The sequence below is a fragment of the Leptopilina heterotoma genome, unplaced genomic scaffold, assembly GCF_015476425.1.
Source record: "Leptopilina heterotoma isolate Lh14 unplaced genomic scaffold, ASM1547642v1 Lhet_6, whole genome shotgun sequence".
NCBI classification, from domain to species: domain Eukaryota; kingdom Metazoa; phylum Arthropoda; class Insecta; order Hymenoptera; family Figitidae; genus Leptopilina; species Leptopilina heterotoma.
In genome coordinates, this window is record NW_025111137.1 from 593,510 (window position 1) to 613,515 (window position 20,006).

The 20,006-nt window shown below is 24.9% G+C and overlaps 3 protein-coding genes across 3 annotated transcripts in view; 2 read left to right on the forward strand and 1 right to left on the reverse strand.

Moving 5' to 3' along the window:
- LOC122509114 (pyrokinin-1 receptor-like) overlaps nt 1-1,703 on the forward strand; it is a 38,421-nt gene extending 36,718 nt beyond the window's left edge. The window contains exon 5 of the mRNA XM_043622911.1: nt 851-1,703. Coding sequence (XP_043478846.1) covers nt 851-1,095 — 245 coding nt within the window. The 3' untranslated portion in view covers nt 1,096-1,703. The remainder of the gene's footprint in view (nt 1-850) is intronic.
- A 1,720-nt stretch (nt 1,704-3,423) lies between these two features.
- On the reverse strand, nt 3,424-7,887 carry LOC122509115 (glutathione S-transferase-like). Its single transcript, XM_043622912.1, has 4 exons — nt 7,552-7,887; nt 6,060-6,227; nt 4,057-4,196; nt 3,424-3,667 (listed from the first exon to the last, which is right to left on the reverse strand). The coding sequence occupies exons 1-4, from the start codon at nt 7,682-7,684 to the stop codon at nt 3,500-3,502; spliced, it is 609 nt and encodes a 202-aa protein (XP_043478847.1). The 5' UTR covers nt 7,685-7,887; the 3' UTR covers nt 3,424-3,499.
- A 4,128-nt stretch (nt 7,888-12,015) lies between these two features.
- On the forward strand, nt 12,016-16,232 carry LOC122509118 (charged multivesicular body protein 6). The gene is made up of 4 exons (XM_043622913.1): nt 12,016-12,225; nt 12,304-12,413; nt 14,571-15,004; nt 15,894-16,232. Exons 1-4 carry the CDS (start codon nt 12,160-12,162, stop codon nt 15,950-15,952), a joined length of 669 nt encoding a protein of 222 aa, XP_043478848.1. The 5' UTR covers nt 12,016-12,159; the 3' UTR covers nt 15,953-16,232.
- Nucleotides 16,233-20,006: the final 3,774 nt, after the last annotated feature.

Below are 20,006 nucleotides of genomic sequence, written 5' to 3' on the forward strand. Positions count from 1 at the left end.
AAATTTAATATTCTATATGAAAATGAAAAGAAAAGTAGAAATCTATGAAAGTGAAAATAAAAATCTGACAAAGTGAAAATTAAAGTAAAAATAAAGATAAAAATAAGAGGAAAAAAAATGTATTAAAGTGACAGTAGAAATGAAAGTAAATTTAATATTCTATCAAAATAAAAATAAAAGTAAAAATCTATCTAAGTGAAAGTGAAAATATGACAATGATAATGAAAGTAAGAATGAAAGTGAAAGTAAAAACAAAATTACGTAATCGACCCCCAGGGGGTCGAAAGTGAAAGTAGAAATGAAAGTAAATTTAATATTCTATCAAAATAAAAGTAAAAGTAAAAATCTGTCAAAGTGAAAGTGAAAATGAAAATAAAATTACGTAATTTTATCTTTATTTTCACTTTAATTTTCACTTTGTCAGATTTATATTTTCACTTTCCTTGAAAGTGAAAGTGAAAATAAAAATGTGACAGTGGGAATTGAAGGAAAAAAATCTATCAAAGTAAAAATGAAAATAAAAATATTGAATTTGAATTTGAATTCGTAAAAATATTTACTAATCTGTTTTAGTAACTGACTTTTTGCTTTTGAATTAGTAAATTTTACTAATATACAATAATTTCTACTAATTTATAAGTAAATTTATAATTTATTTAGTAAATTTACAATTTATTTAGAAAGTTGATAATTTATTTAGTAAATTTTACTTATAAATTAGTAGAAATTACTATAATTAGTAAAATTTACTAATTCAAAAGCAAAAAGTCAGTTAATTCAATTTAAGAGAGCAAATTTTTTGCAAGTTTCTTTTGCTATTTTGAATTATGAATTAAAATTTGATTTTTAGGAATTCTGTCCGGACGTTTAAAATTTGGAACAAAAGGTCTATTTGGAAGTCAAACGAGACCAACGAAAAAGCCAAAGATTAAACCCGAGATTGCGAGTGCACCGCCAAAAATTAACAGTCATCCAAGTATCGACAGTGGTAATACGATAAGCAATTCGAGTCTTCAGGACTACGATGAGACGGAATTCACAGGAACTGAATTAGCGACGTACATGAAAGAATTAAATATTGATCTAATTACTTGACAAGTTTTAACGCGCGAGGAAAAATTACCAGCCAAAATTTGCCACTATCGTTGATAAATTGAGGGACGTTCTCTAAGAGAACAAATTGCCCCATCGTACCTGCCGCTGATCCTCAAACAGGGACATAAGTCTATTTTCCGTATCAATGAACTGAGCGACCATGACGTCCATTACGATATTCAATCCTCCTATCCGCCAAGAAATAAAAAAGAAAAAAACACACCAAGACTTACCCAGGCGCTTTCAAAATGGAAATACTTAAAAGTGTTTTCAATCAGTGGTTCTAATTTTCAAGAGTCTCGAATTTTTTATTTTTTTTAGAAAATGCAAAAAAATTCATTCCATTTCAAAAAATTACAAATCATAAGTTTTGTTAATTTTTTTTTTTGAAGCTAGTCCTAAACAGAGAAATATTACGTTATAAGTGTTGAAAAAAATTATACTTACAATTAGAAAATGTAAATTTTTTTAAGACTATTAAATTTTATTTTTAATTACATAATTTCTTGTACTGTAAATTTTTTTGTAGAAAAATGAATAAAAATATAAAAAAAATTAAACAATCGAATTAAAAGATAGGGAAATTTATAATTGTGTAGAAGATAGCTTTCAAACGTTATGAGAATTTCAATATTGTTTTTTTATTTACAGAAAGTATAATGTATTGTTAAATTATTGAAAAATATTTTTTGTTCTTTGAAAGAAATAAATAAATGTATAACTTAAAAAAAGTGGATTTATTTTCAAGAAATATACCTAGATTATTTAAAATTTATTATAATATTGTTTATTATATTATTATTTAGTATAATATTTATTTATTTCCTTTTATGAAAATATTCCAAATTTACAGGTGCGTCTCTTTGACAAAACGAATAAGAAGATATTTTGAATTTATCATCGACAGGTGCCTCCGTGTGAACGGGGAAAAGTGGATTCAGAAAGATGAACCTTCATATTGCCAAATGAGTTTTTTAAAAACTAGTATAGGTGCATCTCACATAACCGTAGAAAAAGAAGGTGTGTTTAATGTATCGAGAGGTGCCTCCTGAATATTTTTATTGTTTGCTACCTAGGGGAGAGGAAATAAATGCAACATTAAGAGGAGAACCTCTTTAGATTCGATTATATATTTTATATTTGGTGAGGTGTTCCATGTAATCAAATTGTTACATTTTACTGTTTTTTTCTACCAGAAGGAAGATAGGGTATTTTTAATTTATATTTTGCAAGTGAATTAGAGTAAAAGTAACAAATTTCTGCGCAGATGAACCTCTAGTATCTCCAGATAATTTTCAGTTCAATCCAGATGCGTCTCTTTAACTAGAAGAACAAGCTTTTATGTTATAATTATTTACAGGTGCCTCCCAGAGAAAGAGAGATAACTATATCCTAGACATCAACATTTTTCATCCATAGAAAAAATATTCTTAGGAACTTTTAGGAATGAATTTATTCCTAAAAAATTAGCTTAGGTGCATCTCTTTTCTTCTTTAACGAAAATAATTAGAAACAGTAAAATAACATTAACAAGTAAAAATAACATTTCTGCGAAGATGAACCTCTTGTATTCCCAGATAACCTTCGCGTCAAATCAGGTGAATAAAATAAATCCTACAGTAGCCAAAAGATAGTCCAAAAAAGAAAAAACTAGAGGCGCATCCCATATTAAATTCCATAACTCAAAGAAAAAACTAATAAACACAAATTTTCATCTTTTCTACATTTATTTTTCTTCCTATTTTCCTTTTGTAACGATCCTCCTTCCTAGTTCATTACCAAGAAATTTTCTCTCAAACATACAACATATAGAATATAAGTCGCAGAAAAATATGATTTCATGAATTTTGAAATAGGTAGCATAAAATCTTTATGTAAACGGATTACAAAAATTATTTACTTTATAAACCAAATCAACAGTCGAGTGTATGTTTTTCTTGAATTAAATTTTTATCTTTGATCAAACGTACGTCGAACTTTATTTGACTTGATATTATTTTAGTAAAAGAATCGAGACGCGAGAGTTATCATTTGATAGCTGCACACACACACACACACACAAATAAGTTTTATCATCTTAAAAATATCTTCACCTTCGATTGAAAAACATTGCATGTCACTAATGCAAACAAAATTTTATTTCTGTAACATTTTTACAAATATATATAAGAAAATTTAACAATAAAATATTAAATCTAATTGCAATAAAATAATTCAGTAGATTTTTCCGGAAAAATTATATTTTCATAATAATAAAAATTTTCTAAAAATTTGAATACTTGTTATTGATAATAATTTGGAATATAAATGTGCAAAAGTAGTCGCATCTAGAAATAAGGAAGATTTTATTTTGAAATTATGTTTGTATTGAATATATAAGTACTCTGAAAAAGTGTTGAAATGGTTAAAAATCGGTTTTAGGGCGTTTTTCAAGATAAGCCTTGATTGCTGGATGATTTTCTACGGTTTGCCTTAATTTTTGCATTGCTGGATAATTCTTATTTACGTCGTGGCCAAGAACAACGGACAAATAACCGCAGAATGCACAGTAGAGTAGATCAGCCCATGACATCTAATGAATATAAAGTAGATTTATTTAGTGTTATAAATTAAATTCTCCCACTAAGAATAACTAAACAGATTTCCAACATAAAATTTCCAACATATCTATGTTGGAATATTTTCAGAATGGAAAAATTAATTTAGCCTACGTCAACCACCACCTGTTAGAATTAACAATTATTTTTAGCCGATATATTTTTTCAAACACAATTTCAATTACTGATAATGAAAATATAATTATAAGGATTTACCTATTGATATTAATACATTGTATTAATTAATAATTTTTTCTGTTTTATTAATAAAACAGAATATTAATTAGTAATAATTAGATTTAGTTAGTAAATCGAAGAAATAAGGTGGCTGGATTTTTAAAATCTTGAAAGAGAAAAAATTTACCTTCCCACCGATGAAGAATCCTCCATTTTTCTTAACTTTTTCTTCAAATAATTTCATGCAGCCCTCATATTTTTCCATGGCTTTTTCCTTCAAGGCTGCCTTGAACTTTGGATCCTTTTCCCAGTAAAATTGAGATAAGGCTGAAAATATGTTAACAAAATTATTTTTTATTTTTAGAAGCAATTTGAATTTGATAGGTTATAATGAAATTTGAAAGTTAGATTATTTGCAGGTGACATCTTTGGAAAGAGAGTAAACTACGTATTTGGGAGATGAACCTCTCGTTTCTTCGTAACGTTTTAAAATTAATTCAGGTTCGCCTGTTTGAGAATAAAAACAAGAACCTCTTATATTGGCATTCGAACCTCTTAATTCTTTAGAATCTTTTAAGATTAATTCAGATGCGCCTAATTAAGTAGAAAAACAACTAGATGAACCTTTCGTATTTTTTTCGAAACTCTCGATTCTAAGTAATTTTTGAAAAGTAATTCAGCTGCGCTTCTTTAAACACATAAGAATAAGAAGATGAACCTCTTGTATTGTGGATTTACTTATTTAATAGTAACTTTTCATTACTGACTCAATTAGGTGGGAAAAAATTCAGATGTAGCAGAGGTATATACAGGTGCATCAGATTTATTCTGTACAAAATATTTTCTTTGTTTAATATTTGAAATTTGAAACCTCACTTAAAATCGTTTTCTAAATACCTACTTTCAAAACGATAAGAACAAATTTTTTTTCTTTCTCAATAAGTTACATAAATTCACTTTCAAAACTAAAGGACTTCTTTTAATCATTGACTCAAAGAAAGAAAAAGGGAAACAAAAAGAATGAAAAAAAATGTCAAATGAAACAGAAAACTATGTTTTTTTTTACTTAAACAAAGACAGGTGCACCTTCCACTCTCCAAACGAAACCAGAAGAATCACCGCTCCTGACTTTCATAATAAATTGTTTGTTTTGCTTTTTATTTTTTTTCCTGCTACATATAATACCTACAGTTCGACAAAAATTAATTGTCATCAAATAAAATATTATTTTTCTACGCAAAAATGAGTGGGCGTATGGGGAAGGAATTCCAGGAAGTGGACATTTAAGAAAATATCATAAGCACTTGAGACACCCTTAAACTCATTTTATTCTCGCACTAGGGAATTGGATTTATTCGTAGTGATATAAATAGCGATGACAGGGATAGAGAAGGAAAGTTTTGCGTATACATACGTTATTTCATCCCCGGAAAAGTTATATACATATAAATATATATACGCAAATAGAAAGAGAGAAAGAGCAATTTTTTTTGCTCTTCAAAAGAAAGCGGAAGTCACTGAAACCTTAATATAGAAATATTTTCCCTATGATTGTCAGATAAGTCGCATAGATGAAGATAAATCGTAGAGATGTATTTTTGTCTTTTGGGTGGGAAAAATCAAAATACAATTTTAAAACAAATTAGAATATGTAAATAATATTACTATTACAATATAATATTATATTATTAATCTAAATAGGAAAAAATTGTGAATTCCGCCATATTGGGTCCGCCATTTTGAATTTTTAAAATCTGATTTCAGAATCGTAATCAGCGATCCCAAAATCTCCCAAATAACATAATTTTCAAAAAAATCATCCACAAAATTTTTTCGAAGCACGAAAGGGTTAAACAAAGTTACTAACACAGTTCAAAAGTTGGTCCAACCTTAACTATGTTCCCGTAATAATTTCATATCATAATATCAGAATATTTTTTTTTAATTGATATATTATTTTTTATTTGCTAATATTATTTTTTATTGACATTCGAGAATAGAGCTATATGATAAATTATAATTCAAAGAGAAAAATTTCCTTTCGAAAGAAAGAATCACTTGTATATTTCGAATATTGTTTCACCTCGAAAATCCATCGAGAATTGAACGAAATTTTATCGAAATAAACGGAAGTGATTTCGGAAGGAAAAATAAAAAATTCTTCCTTAATAATACGGAAGTGATACTTACAAATTCTCATGTCATCAATGTCATCAGCTGCTGCATCAATCTCCAGGGCTTCAAGGTCATTGGAACCGTAGAGATTGAACTTTTTCGCCAAATAACGACAAATGGATTTGGATTGATTGTATTTTTTGCCATCAATCTCCAAAACTGGCATTTGGCCCATGGGCATTTCTAAATGAGGAATACAATATATATAAAATCATGTATACTTTATAAAGAAACGAAATAAAAAAAACAAAGAAGACTTTTTTTTAAACAATAAAAGATGGACTTTAAAGGAATAGAATTTTATTTCTAAATAGCAAAGGTCGCAGATAAATCTTTTGTTATTAATAAAACAAGCAAGTAATAACAAATTACAATGGAAGTTTTTAAAATAATAATAAATGCTTTATCATCCAGTTAGTTTGTTATACAATATTTGCTATCTAGACTCCCAGCTTACATAAATGGGAGGAAAAATGGAATTTTTTTTTCTCTCTCTCTCTTTAATCGCTTTTTCTTAACTTTGTAGTAATTTCTCTATAAATAAATTTTTATCTTAGTCGAACAAAAATATGTATTATTGTGAAAATAATTTATAATTATAACTTGTTAGCAATTCAAAATTATATTTAATTTCTATTTAATGAAATGCGCATGTGACGAAAGTTTAAGTAGGAAAAAGAAGGGATATGCGTGAAAATTCAAGTTGAGTGAAATTGAAAAGCAGAAAAGTTTTGGGACTTGGACTCGTATGAGTGAAAAGGCTTGTATAAGCGTACGAAACTTAAAAATTACTATTTTGTCTTATTATTTTATTTTACTATTAATAAACTGTTTAGTTTAAAATAAAAGTGAAGATGTTTTTGTTATTATTTCTAAAATAATATCCAGTAAACTGAGTAAACTAAATATATTTAATTATTTATAAGTAGGTATTTACTTACATTAATAAATAAATACAATAAAGAAATACACTATATATTTTTCCTATTTTCAAATTTTTTGTAAATTTTTATTATTATATTTTTCTATAAATATTTATTAACAAATCTTAATGTTAACAAATATATGAAAATTTATTAATAAATGTACCTATGAATATTATTATTAATAAATGTATTTATAAATGTTTATTAATAAATAAATAATACCTAATAAAACACAAGAACAATTTTCAAAGTAAAAAAAATAAAAGTAATTAATTATTATTAAGGTAAAATGAAAATATAATATTTATAATTTTAATTTAATTAATAATTAATAATATAATTATAATAATTATATATGAAAGAATAACTGGTAATTTTTAGGAATTTGGAAACTTTTCTCATCGATTTCAAGAATTGATGTTTGTGTTCAAAACAAAGTGATTAATGATTACAATTATTTTTCCATTCGCAGTGAAGTATTTTAATGATTTTACATTTCAATTTCTTTATAACAAAAACAAATTCTGAATGTACAAAAAGAAATGAAATTTGGAAAAATAAAATTAAAAATTGGAATTTACCAGATTTTTTCTTCGGCCAGTCATCAAAGGAAAGACGAATATCTTCAAACTTAACTCCTCCATAACTGAGAACAAATCTAACCGGCTCGCCTAAGCCGGTTATATTAAAATAGTACAACTTGTATGTCGACATATTTTTATCGAAAAGAAATTAATTAGAATTTATCAATTTTATAAAGTAGTGGAGAAAAAAAATTATTTTCTACTTTACACTGTAATATTTGTGAAAAATTGAGTATTTATTTAAACGAAAATTAATATAAAATTGATAGAATTTTCTTGAATGTTAGATGCGGCACTAACGCTTGACGTGAATCGACTGCTATACAGAGTATTAAATTGTACATTTGAAGAGTGTATTGCAAAATAGAGTGCCCCACGTATTAGTTCCTCCATTCAATGTGTGCACTGTGAATTACACTCTCTTTGCCTCACCTCTTCCAACAAGAATTTGCAATTTACGATCGTTGAGTGCAAAATAATTGCAATACATAGACAATAATTGTGAGGGACATATCATTGAAACCTAGAAATATTGTCCTTGTATTTAACAATATAAATGATATTCTCAGTGGCTTTTGAAGCTTACAATTATAGTTCGTTTCAATGATTTTCTTATTCAATAGAATTTTTTGCTTTCAAAAAAAGAATTAATTTTTTTATTTTTAATTATAAAAATATTACACTGCATTTAAATTTTGTACTTTTAAAATAAGTGTATCATGCTTAGTGAAAGGTGTTAAAATTTTTAACACTTATAAATATTTTTAGATTTCTTTGACACTTTTTTTATTTTTTACCGAGAAATGTTTCTTAGTTCCGAAAACTGTTCTGCAGTTCCAGAACTTTTGGCTTATTTGAATTTTTTATGCGCAGTAATAGTTTTTTGAAATTAAAAATTATTGTAGAGATGAAAACAATTATTGGAAGGCAAAAGTATTTTTTGATTTAGGAACAGTTATTGAAATTAAATAAAAATTTTGTAGGAATTGGAACAGCACATTGGACATAAAAACAAGTTTTGGAACCAACAAATGGATCTTAGAAATTAAAAACAATTTTAGTAGGCATGGAAAAATTTTTAAACAATTTTTGAAAAGCGTAAAAACTACTTTTGGAAATTCGAAAAAGTTCTTAACACTTAACAAACAGTTTTGAGTCCAAGGAACAATACTTGGCACATAAAAACAATTTTTAAGACTGACAAACAATTTCTTGACAGTAATAAAACAATTACTGGAACCAAGTGTTACATTTTAAAGCCTTATAATAATTTTGGTTGGTTTAAAAACAATTTTTAGAAAGTAGAAATTATTTTTGGTTCTAAGGAACCGTTTTAAGTATATAAAAAAAATTTTCTGCAACTGCAGAACGATTCTTGAGACATGAAAATATTAGTTGAAACCGAAGAGCAGATCTTAAAACTTATTACAAATTTTCAAGAATGAGGAACAATTGTTAAGACTCTAATACAATTTTTCAGATTGAGGAACAATTCCTGGGATATAAAATAAATTTTTTAGACTAAGGAACATTTCTTGGGTCATTAAAACAGTTTCTGGAACCAAGGATTACTTTTTAAAACCTAATAAGAAAAAATTTTTAAATAATTTTTGCAACTGGGGAAAAATTCTTGAGACGAAAAGACAATTTTTGAAATCAAAGAGTAGATCTCAAAGCTTATCATCAATTTTTGTAAATAAGGAACAATTCTTGAGATGTTAAAACAAATTCTGGAGCCTAGGTACAATTCTTAAGACTTAATAACAATTTTTTCAAATAAAGATACAGTATTCTTGTAGACAAAGAAACATGAATTTGGACCAATAAAGAATTGATTAAAGTAAACGCGTTTTTGAAGACTAGTTCTTGGAAATTTTTTAAAATCAGTCACCATACTGGTTCCATCAAATTTTACTTTATAACTCTAGCCTTTTTCTCAACACTTATGTAACAAATACTTTACAAAATAACACTGTTTGCTAGTATTTATTTTATATTTTATTACTATTATAAATGTGTTCAATTTAACATTAGCAATATATTATGTACCTAATTATTTTGCAATACAGTTTCTAATTACTATAAACCCAACAGTATAATTATATAATTAAATTTTAATATTTATCCATTTTTTATAATAACACCTTTACACTATTATCTAATATTTTTTTTTCTCATTTAAGTTTAAAATAATTGTTCACAGAATAGTTTCTAACGATATTAATTGTTTATGGAAGCAAAAAATAATTATACCTTCATTAATCATGACCTTTAAGATTGTCACTAAAACGTTAAATTCATCATTAAAATTCGATAACCTTTGTACTTTGTAATAATTCACATAATGTTAATAAAGAAGGAATGATAAAAGTGATGAAAGTTTCTTTTTTAGACTACAATAGTAAAAAGATAATTGAAGCTAATAGCAAATTTAAAACATATCAAATGAATTTAGAGAAAGTAATAAAATATTATTAATTGTTTTGGTCAAACGATCAATTTAATTAAAAATCTTTACAAAAACTGACATTTCGGAACAAGTTATAAGAACCATCCTCAGAATATTTCTAAATATAGATTAATTTTGCTCAACATTGAGAAAATAACGTCAGTTTTTGTAAAGATTTTTAATTAAATTAATCGTTTGACCAAAACAATTAATAATAATTTGTTATATTCTCTAAATTATTAATAAGATCAAAGAAAAACTTTTATGGATTTTATTCCACTAATTTTCTATATCAAATGAATTAATACTATTAACAGGTGTTTTATTTTTTTTGTCAAATCAACATTTTTATTATTGGAATTCAGTCTGAATATATTTATGTCGAATCAACACATTTTTCTGAAAATATTCTTCGCTGATATGATAGGAAACGAAAGTCTACGTTTTTTAAAAAGAAAAATTTAAACAAGAATAATTTTTTACAATTTATCTTAAATTTCGATATTTACAAATTTTTATATAATTATACCATTTATAATTAAGAATTTCATAAGGAATAATTGACCACGAGTTATACTTAAATTTGGAGCCAAAATAATTCTATATATTAATTATTCTTAATAAAATAGTTCCATATAATTTACATTTATCTATCTTTTAGTTAGATTTAAATATAAATATATTTAATAATTGTCTAATCACATTTTTCCTTTCTGTTTTTAAAAACGTTGCGGGCTATAATTTCGTATTTAAATTATTTTGATAAAAAATATAGAGGTGGTAGCGATTCTACACAATTAAATTCTACAAAAAAAAATTCAACACAGTAAACTCTACACGAGAAAACTCTCACATTATATTTAGACAAGTATATTAATAATTTTACATACAAATTAATTCTACGCCATAAAACTCCACGCATTATAATTAAAAGTAAAATATAATTTAAATAATTCTTTTTAATTCGTCATGATTAAATACTATACACCGATAAATTCTACAAAATTTAATTCTACGTGCATAATAAATATTTTTTGTAAATTAATAACTCTACGCAGTTAAATTCAATACCAGATAATTCTACCGCAAAAAACAAATTTTAATAAATAGATTTTTTAAAAATTCTATACACAAGAAAATTCTACAATTATAATTCTACGAAAAAAATCTCTACAGATAGGAATATTGTAAAATATTTAATTCAATTAAATTATTAATTCTATACGCTGTTTAATTTTGGATGTTATTGATTATGATATTAAATCTTGAAAATTGAATTCTGTATTGTATTTTCTAATGTATTTTCATACATTTGTGTCTTTTCCAGGTTTTCCACTTGTACAGAGTAAAATTATTGTATTATGAGTACTTTTTGTCTTTGTGTTGGCTAATATGGGTTGCAGAATTATAAACTCTATGATCTCTATTTAAAGAGGTGTGAAAGTCGATTAGATTTTTACATTAAGCTTCAATGAGAAAATCGAATCAACTTTGACATTCCCTTAAGAAACTCAGAAAACTGTTTGTAGTCAAATTTTCCTAAACTTACAAATTTAATTACCACCGTGTAAAGTAAAAGTCCAAATGAAATTTTACTATTAGGTTTACTTTCCATTGAATTATCCACGGGAAACACAACCTAAAAGTATAAATGTCACTTGTGCACTTTTACATTTCTCGACAGTGTCAAAAACCAAAATGTGCAAACTACTTTTCTTCAAACTGTATAAAGAAAAATAAAACCAAATTAAACAAGAACCCCTTATTTATATTTGCCAATTTCTAAAAAGATAATTAAAAGCAAGTAATTATAAAATATAAGTGTATACTCACGTCTTATTGATGTTGTTTTGATAGCTTTAAAACCGGTCGCTAGTGGTGCCAGACTATTGTCATCGGCAAGCGTCTGTACTACATGAACAACTCGAATCGTATGGTAACTGAAAAAGATATCAATTCCTGGTAACCAAATAAAGCAAGGAAATATCAATAACTGTCTCCAACGAAATTCTCGCAGACAGTATACTCATAAAAATGGCGTCTATGCCTTATTGCGTCAGGTGTTTCTGCTGTCAAAATAATTTTTAATTTTACATTCCCATCATTAACAAAATTAAATAAAAAACAGTGTTTTATAACCATTTTTTCGATTAAAAATGGGAATATTTTTTTCAAAGAAGAAAAATGTGAGTCGTGTCACGGAGCAGGATAAGGCCGTTTTAGTAAGTACTTATTCATTATATTTTTCTTTCTAACCTTAAAAATTAATTTATAATTATTTGTTTTTTAATCACTTTTAGCAATTGAAACAAACAAGAGATAAGATTAAACAGTATCAGAGAAGAATTGAACAAGGTATTGAAAAGGAGAGGCAAATTGCTAAAAAATTATTAGAGAAAGGACAAAAGGAGTAAGTACTTTTATTAGATTTTAATTATTAATTAATATTTGGCAATTAGTATATTAATAAATAATTAGTGTTAAAACAATGAATTTGCCATTATAGTTTTCTATATAGATTTATTATTTTGAAGTCATCGAATTTAACAAAAATAGTAGCAAGGAGTTTTTGTCCTTCAGAATTTCACTCAAAATTATAATTTTACTGATTTTTTATTTAATTTTTAATATTTAATTCAATAAACTTAATTAAATTAAATTAACTTTTTGATATTAAAGTTAATAAGTTAAATTAATTTTTAGTTTATTTTTTAATCTAATAAATTGAATCTTGTATTTCGAAGAGGGCTCAACTCTTAAAGTCGAAAGTGTCATTTTCGCATAACATTGGATAGCAAAAATGACTCTTATGGTTGAAATGAAACGTCCTTATCCTACATTTTCGAAATTCACGTTTCAATTAAATTTAAAAACTAAATTAAAAGTAAATAAATAAGTAATATTATATTAGTATATAATGATTAATAATTTAAAATATTATTAATATATTCTAAAACAATATTTTTGAATCAAACATTATTTATTTTAAAATATTTAAAGTTCCTAGGGCTAAAAAGCCCTTCAAGGAACAGATACATTATAATATTGTTTTGTATAATCAATACAATTTATACAATATTAAAAAAAACGTATATAATGAAAATAAGCAAACAACAATCATAAACATATCAAACTTAGTACTAATTTAACAAAAGCATTATTTGATGCTTTGATTATCTTTGATATACAGTCAATCAAAAATTATTTTTGAATTAAACATGATTATTTTAAATTCAATAAAAATTTAATTTAATTTATTTATAAAATATATTTAGTTTAAACATATTTTTTTGATTGCTACATAGTTTTGAAATAAAAAAAATTTTCTTCTCTGTGTACATTATTGTAAATATTAATAATAATATTTATAATAAAATACAGTTATTGATAATAACGAAAATAATTAAACATTATACTGAGAGAGAATATATATATTAGGGGAGCGTGGGGTAATGGGAGCTTTTAAATTTCACGTACTTAAAAGCCTTCAAATTCGCTTTTCTTTACTATGTTACGGCTTTCGTTATTTATTATAATTATAATTTAGGAAAAAATTTATTCTAAGTCTTAAGTTTTGGCTTCATTGTAAGTATTAACACTTTTTTCTATTAGAAAACAAAAAATATTCCTAAAAAATAAAAAATTTTTAAATTTCAAGTGAAAGCTCCGAATACCCCACAAATTGGGTAATGGCAAAAAATGTATTTTTTTTTTTGCAATTTATTTTCTCTTTTTAAGTTTCTAATTAAACATAATTAAAGATGAATATAGAAATGAGTAGAAAATGACGAAAACAATGTATTATTATAAAGATAAATTGGTTTTTTTTAATAATTTTCCTTAAGGGGCTCCAATTCCCCCACGATCCCCTAAATTTTGTTTAAAATGTTCTACAATTTGAAAAAAATGCTACAAAGTGAAATTTTTATATAAAAAATTCTAAACTTTAAAAAAACTTATGTGTAGTATAATTTTATCAAATATCAAGAATATTAATTAAATCTTAATGTAACTTTACTAAATTTCACAAAAGTTTTTTTAAAGTTTAGTTTCTTTTTATATCAAAGTTTTGCTTTGTTGCAGTTTTTCCACAAATTGGAAAATATTTTTACAAAATTTAATATATACCTATTCTCTCTCCCTTATAAAAATTTTATTTAATAAATTAAAAATCTGTTTAAAATTTAAAAACTAATTTGAAAGTAAACTAATGAAAACAAAATTTTAAAAATCCATTAAACAGAGGAAAATACATATTGTTATAGTAGATATTTAAGATTGAAATTAATTAATTTTAATCTAAAAAAAATAAAAATACACTTTTTAATCTAAAAAAAGAAATAAAAATACAATTTTTATTTTAAAATAAATTTAAAAATAAAACTAAAACTTTGTAATTAAATTTACATCAAAAAGTGTCTAGAACTGTGTTTTGTTTAATGGATTTTTAATTGAATACAAAAATTTAGGAATAAGATATAAGATCAATAAAGAAAATAGATATTATTTAATTTCTTTTTATCTTATTGAGATAACAAAAATTGATTTAAAAAATTATATTTACCAGTCGAGCATTACTGCTGTTACGTAAAAAGAAATTTGAAGAGCAAATACTCTCGAAAACTGACGGTCAATTGGATAATTTAGAAAGATTGGTACACGATTTGGAATTTGCTCAAGTTGAAATTAAAGTAATCGATGGATTAAAAGTGGGAAATACAGCACTAAAAAAATTGAATGATGTCCTGTCGATCGAAGATATTGAAAAAGTTATGGATGAGACACGAGAAGGTGTCGAGAAGCAAAATGAAATAAATGAAATTTTAATGGGAACATTGACTGATGAAGACGAAGCTGAGGCCGAAGCTGAACTTGACGAATTATTGAAATTAGATGCAAAGGAAACAATTCCTGAGACGCCTGAGGCTCCTAAGATTATTGTGACGCCTGAAGAAGTGCAATTACCAGATGTACCTGAAGAATTGCCAACGATAGAAAAAGGTTATTTGCAATTTAAAATTTATTCGTAATTTTTCTTTAAAGCCATGTTTTCTTTTTTATGAATTTTTCTAAAAATTCCCTCTCGCGATTTATCAACTCAAAAGTTAGACGATACAAAGGAAATCATTTTTATGAGACTTTTTTAAGTGGTCATCTTAGTTTTATAATGTAATTTTAATTTTATTTATCAAAAATTAGCGTCAAATTTTTAGATTTTAGAGACTTTTAGCGATTTTTTGCTCGAATGCAACAACTTTTAACTTTTGTCCGCCATATTGGATCCGCCATTTTAAATTTTGAAGACCTGATGCCAGATTCGTAATCAGCGACCATAAAAACTCTCGAGTAACAAGTTTCAAGTAAATTCAAGTGATTTTTAAATTTTGACCGCCATATTGGATCCGCTATTTTGAATTTTTAAAAACTAACATCAGATTCGTAATCAGCGACCCTAAAAACCTCCGAGTAACGCTTTTCAAGCCAATTGAACCATAATTGAAAATTCTTTTTACCCTTATTATATTTTGATCCATTTTTTATACAAAACCCTTATTATTTAGGGGTTAATATGCTCCAAACACCCTCATTTAACCTTCAATCATCAAAATTATCATTTTTCTTTGGTGGAAAATGTATTTCAAGCATTTAAATGGAAATTTCAAGGGGGCCAAAAACAGGCCTTATCGACTCTCCTCCTTCCGTAAATTTTTATTTAAAACAAAGGTTTCGGGTAAGGGAAAAAGAAAAACGAGAAATGACTTTTTTTGGGTCTTTTCCCACATGGCCTTAGTTGATTTAGAAATTAAATTAAATTTGACATTTTGTTTGTAAATAATAAAATTATTAAAAATAAATGATATTAACAATTTTATATAAACACTTTTTTTAGACTCTGCCAAAAAGAAGAAGGAAGGAAAATTCGAAGAACCAATTGCTCTCGAGGCGTGAACTAATTGTTACAGTTTGTATATATAAAAATCTGTACAGTCTACACTAATCGTCGTCATTGATTTTAATATATTTCTTTTCTTTAGATTCACGACATTCATAAACTGTTATAGCAAAAATCGAAAAACGATTAAGTGTACCTATAAAAAATTTATTTCATATTTCCAGTATATCTAAGAATGTCAACCAAGAAAAGAGAAAATTATGTACGTGCTGAAAAAGAAAACCCAAACTGTGTGATATTTTACTTACTGACTTTTTATTACTGTATAAAAAATAAATAAATATATAAAAAAAATTGTCTAAAAATTTTCTAGAAATTGTCTATAAATTTTCCAAAGAAGAATTTTTCTATTGTTGAAATTATTTTGTTCGTAGATATATTATATAGCAAAAATATTTCCTTTTTCTTACATTTTCTATTTTTTAGTACGTTTGAAAAAAAAAAAGTTTCGACATACGAAAAATTACACAAGATTGAGCCATTGTGTTTGTAAAATGCAAAACTTCTAGGCTTTTGCGTAGCCTTTTCAATTAAAATAAATGTTTTATGGAAAGACTAATACCAAGAATCGTACATATATAATGAATTCAACAAGTGTTTTTACGACAATAAATATAAAAAATTGAATTCATTATATATTTAATAGAAATTTAAATTCGTTTCTGTTTTGTTGTTATTATAATGATTCATCATTTTTTATTATATGTTAATAATAGGAAATTTTACATTATTTGATAAATACAATATTAGAAAATTAGTAAAAGTTATTGAAGGAATATTAAAAAATATAAAAGATGTGACAAGCTCCCAAGAACGGTACCTAAAAAGCAAAATAATTATAGGTTATGTTTGTGTTAGATTTATCTTGATTAAAAGTTCATTTAATTAAGTAAATTTAAAACCAGTTTTTATTTTATATTTTAGGTGCAATGCAGACATGAACAACAATAATAATTTATAATTGTAATTGATTTTTTATGTTCTTTTACTTCAAAAATTATAAAAATAACCTAAAGCTTTTTACTTCTCTTAGATGCCTTTCTTGAAAACGTGTCGTATTATAAAATTATTTCCTTCTGATTTTTTTCTGAAAACAAGAAATTTACGATTTTAAATAAATGAAACTTTTATAATATAATAATTAATAAACCATTAATAATAATTATTATAATAATTTATCAATTTAAATTTATAAATTATATTAAAAATAACTAATAGTAAGTTATAGTAATAAATAAATCATAACTAATAACAATTAGTAATAATTTTAATAATAATTAACACCAATAATTATTTACCTATAGATATATTAATTATCTGCAACGTTTTGATAAACAATTTCGCGCCTCTCCGTAAGTAGTACTAACCGACATTAGTGAGACTTGTGTATAAAGTCTCACTGGACCACTGCTATTACTACTAGTGTATGACGCGCTGAGTCGGAACTAAAACAATAGCAAACTTAAATACACTGTTTTAGCAAAAACTGGAAGAAAATACTCAACATAAAATTTGTTCTTAAAATTTTGTATGTTCTATTTATAAAATACTTTCTAACTAATTCAATTTTAACAAATATTTAATTTTTTTAGACGTATAAACATTTTTTGTAAGTAGAGAATCATTTTAAGTTATAGGCACAGTTCTCCTGAAAGTATCAAGTTGATACCAAAAATTTGGACCAATTTTTTATTTGATCCACAATTTTTATCCTAATTCGTTGAAATTTGATGCTTTTAAGTTAACAGTGTGTCGATTATCAAATAATAATTTTCATTTTTTCTTAAATTATTTCTTTTTTATGTTCTTTTTTAAATTTCTCACGCATATTTTTACTTAATTTGAAAGTCATTTTTCAATACAATGTCTATTTTTAAGATATAAATTAAAAACATCTGTTTAAGATTTTCCTTCTTTAAATTATCTCTTTAGTTTTACATATATTTTTGAAACATTACTTTTCAAATTCAGTAAAAAGAAAATTTAGTAAAAAGAAGTTATTTTTTAAGTTTATTATTTTCAAAAAGTACTGAATTTCAAAATTAATTGAAAATATAAATTTAAGCTAAAGAAAGTTTTAAATTCTTTTAGAAAATAAAAATTTGAAATTCTCTTATAATTTTAATTTTAATAATAATAATAAATAATAATAAATATTATTTTTTCTTTGAATCAGTTAAATTTTACTAACAGGTAGTAAAAAATGTATTATAACTTATAAAAATAGTAAATTTAGACTAATTCAAAAGCCAAATGATAATATATTAATTTGGATTAGGATTAGTTAAAACTAATAATTGAAATTTAGGTAACAATTAAATTATTTTCCTTATAAAATCCTAAAAAAGTTAAATTTAATTTAATTTTTTCCATTAAAAAAACAGAATTTTCTTGAATAAAATACCATTTTCCTATATACTTTTAAATATTTGTATATAGGTTTAGAATTAAAAGTTATTAATTAATTTTTTTTTAATTAAAAAATTTCTCCCATATATTTATTGACTTTTTTATGATGTTATATGTATCATTTTTGCTACAGTTTCTGTATATATATATATAGAGAGAATTTATATTTTAAAAGAATTTATACTTAGCATGCAAAATAGCATAATGTATATATACTACTCTGGATTATATTGATTCTTCACTTTTACGTGATATATATTTATAACTTATCAAATTATAATTAGAAAGAAAACATTAGTTTCATATTTTATTCCATATTATAAATAAACTCTGTTTGTTAAATTTGATTCGGAATAATAACTGTCGTTTTTGTCGTACCTACTAAACTAAATGGACTAAAATATAAACGAAAGTTCTATTTAAATATAAATAAATAACAATTAATAAATAAGCACGTAACAATTAGTAAATAAATAATAAATAATAAAAAACAATTAACAATACTTAGAAAAATATCAATATTAAAGCAATATTACTGCAACATTATTTGGCAAAACTGAACTAAAAAATTCATTTCATTCAGATAATTAATTTGTATAAAACAAATTTTGTTCAGTACCGCCCGTGTGGAAATTTTCTAATGGCCCTTTATTGGTTCTACCTAGATTTCCCCTTTATTAACTTGGTCCTAGCTTGTTTATCCTTGTAGGCCCTAGGTTGAAACGTCACGCTCTTCTAGCCTGGTTCTACCTAGAGAATCTAGTTAGGCCCAATAAAAGGAACAGTTTAATTAACTATTTAAAAAAAAAATTATTTATTCTTATTTATTATTATTGAGATTCATTATTTCATCTTTTTTTACCTACTTTTGTTATCATGTAATTTATAATACTTAATTCCTATATACTAACAGAGAAAAAATCCCCACACGTTGGGAGTTGAACGCACGACCCTAACATTCGTAAACCGATAACCTAAACACTTAACCACGCTCGCTCGGTACGATGCGTTGCATGATACTTCAGGTTATTCTTGTTATCATAAGTCATATGAACTATTCCATTATAAATGCCTCAAAATAATAAAACTGAAGTCAGTAACATTTTCGTTGACGCAAAATGAGAAAAGAATTTTTTTAAAGATCAAGATGCAAATAATTTCTGATAAAAAGAACTTAATTGTTCTTTTCATTACACCCTGCATAGATTTTTAATCCAATCGGGGAGGGAAAGTCAATTGTTATTTAAAAATTGAAGTTTTTATCTTATTTCGTCGACGTAAACGTTGGAAACTTGAGTTTCATTCAACAAAATATGATTTTAACAGAAGTTAACAAATCCGTGAACGGTTTTAAAAATTTAACTTGAAAAATATATTGTAATAATGAAAATTTTAATTGAGTTAATTAACTTAAGCTTAAATCAAAGCTCATGAAACTTTAAATAAATCTTTAATGTCAGCAGTTTTTCAATGCGTTGGGCGCAAAAGTTAACTGAACATTGCATGAAGTAAAAATTTTTTTTAATTTAAAATTTAAATTAATTTTTTCTTTAAAGGAGGAAGTTTAAAGAAAATTTTAAAAAGTTTTTAAAAACTTAAAAAATTAAAGAAAATTGTAAACATTCATGCAATGTTTAGTCA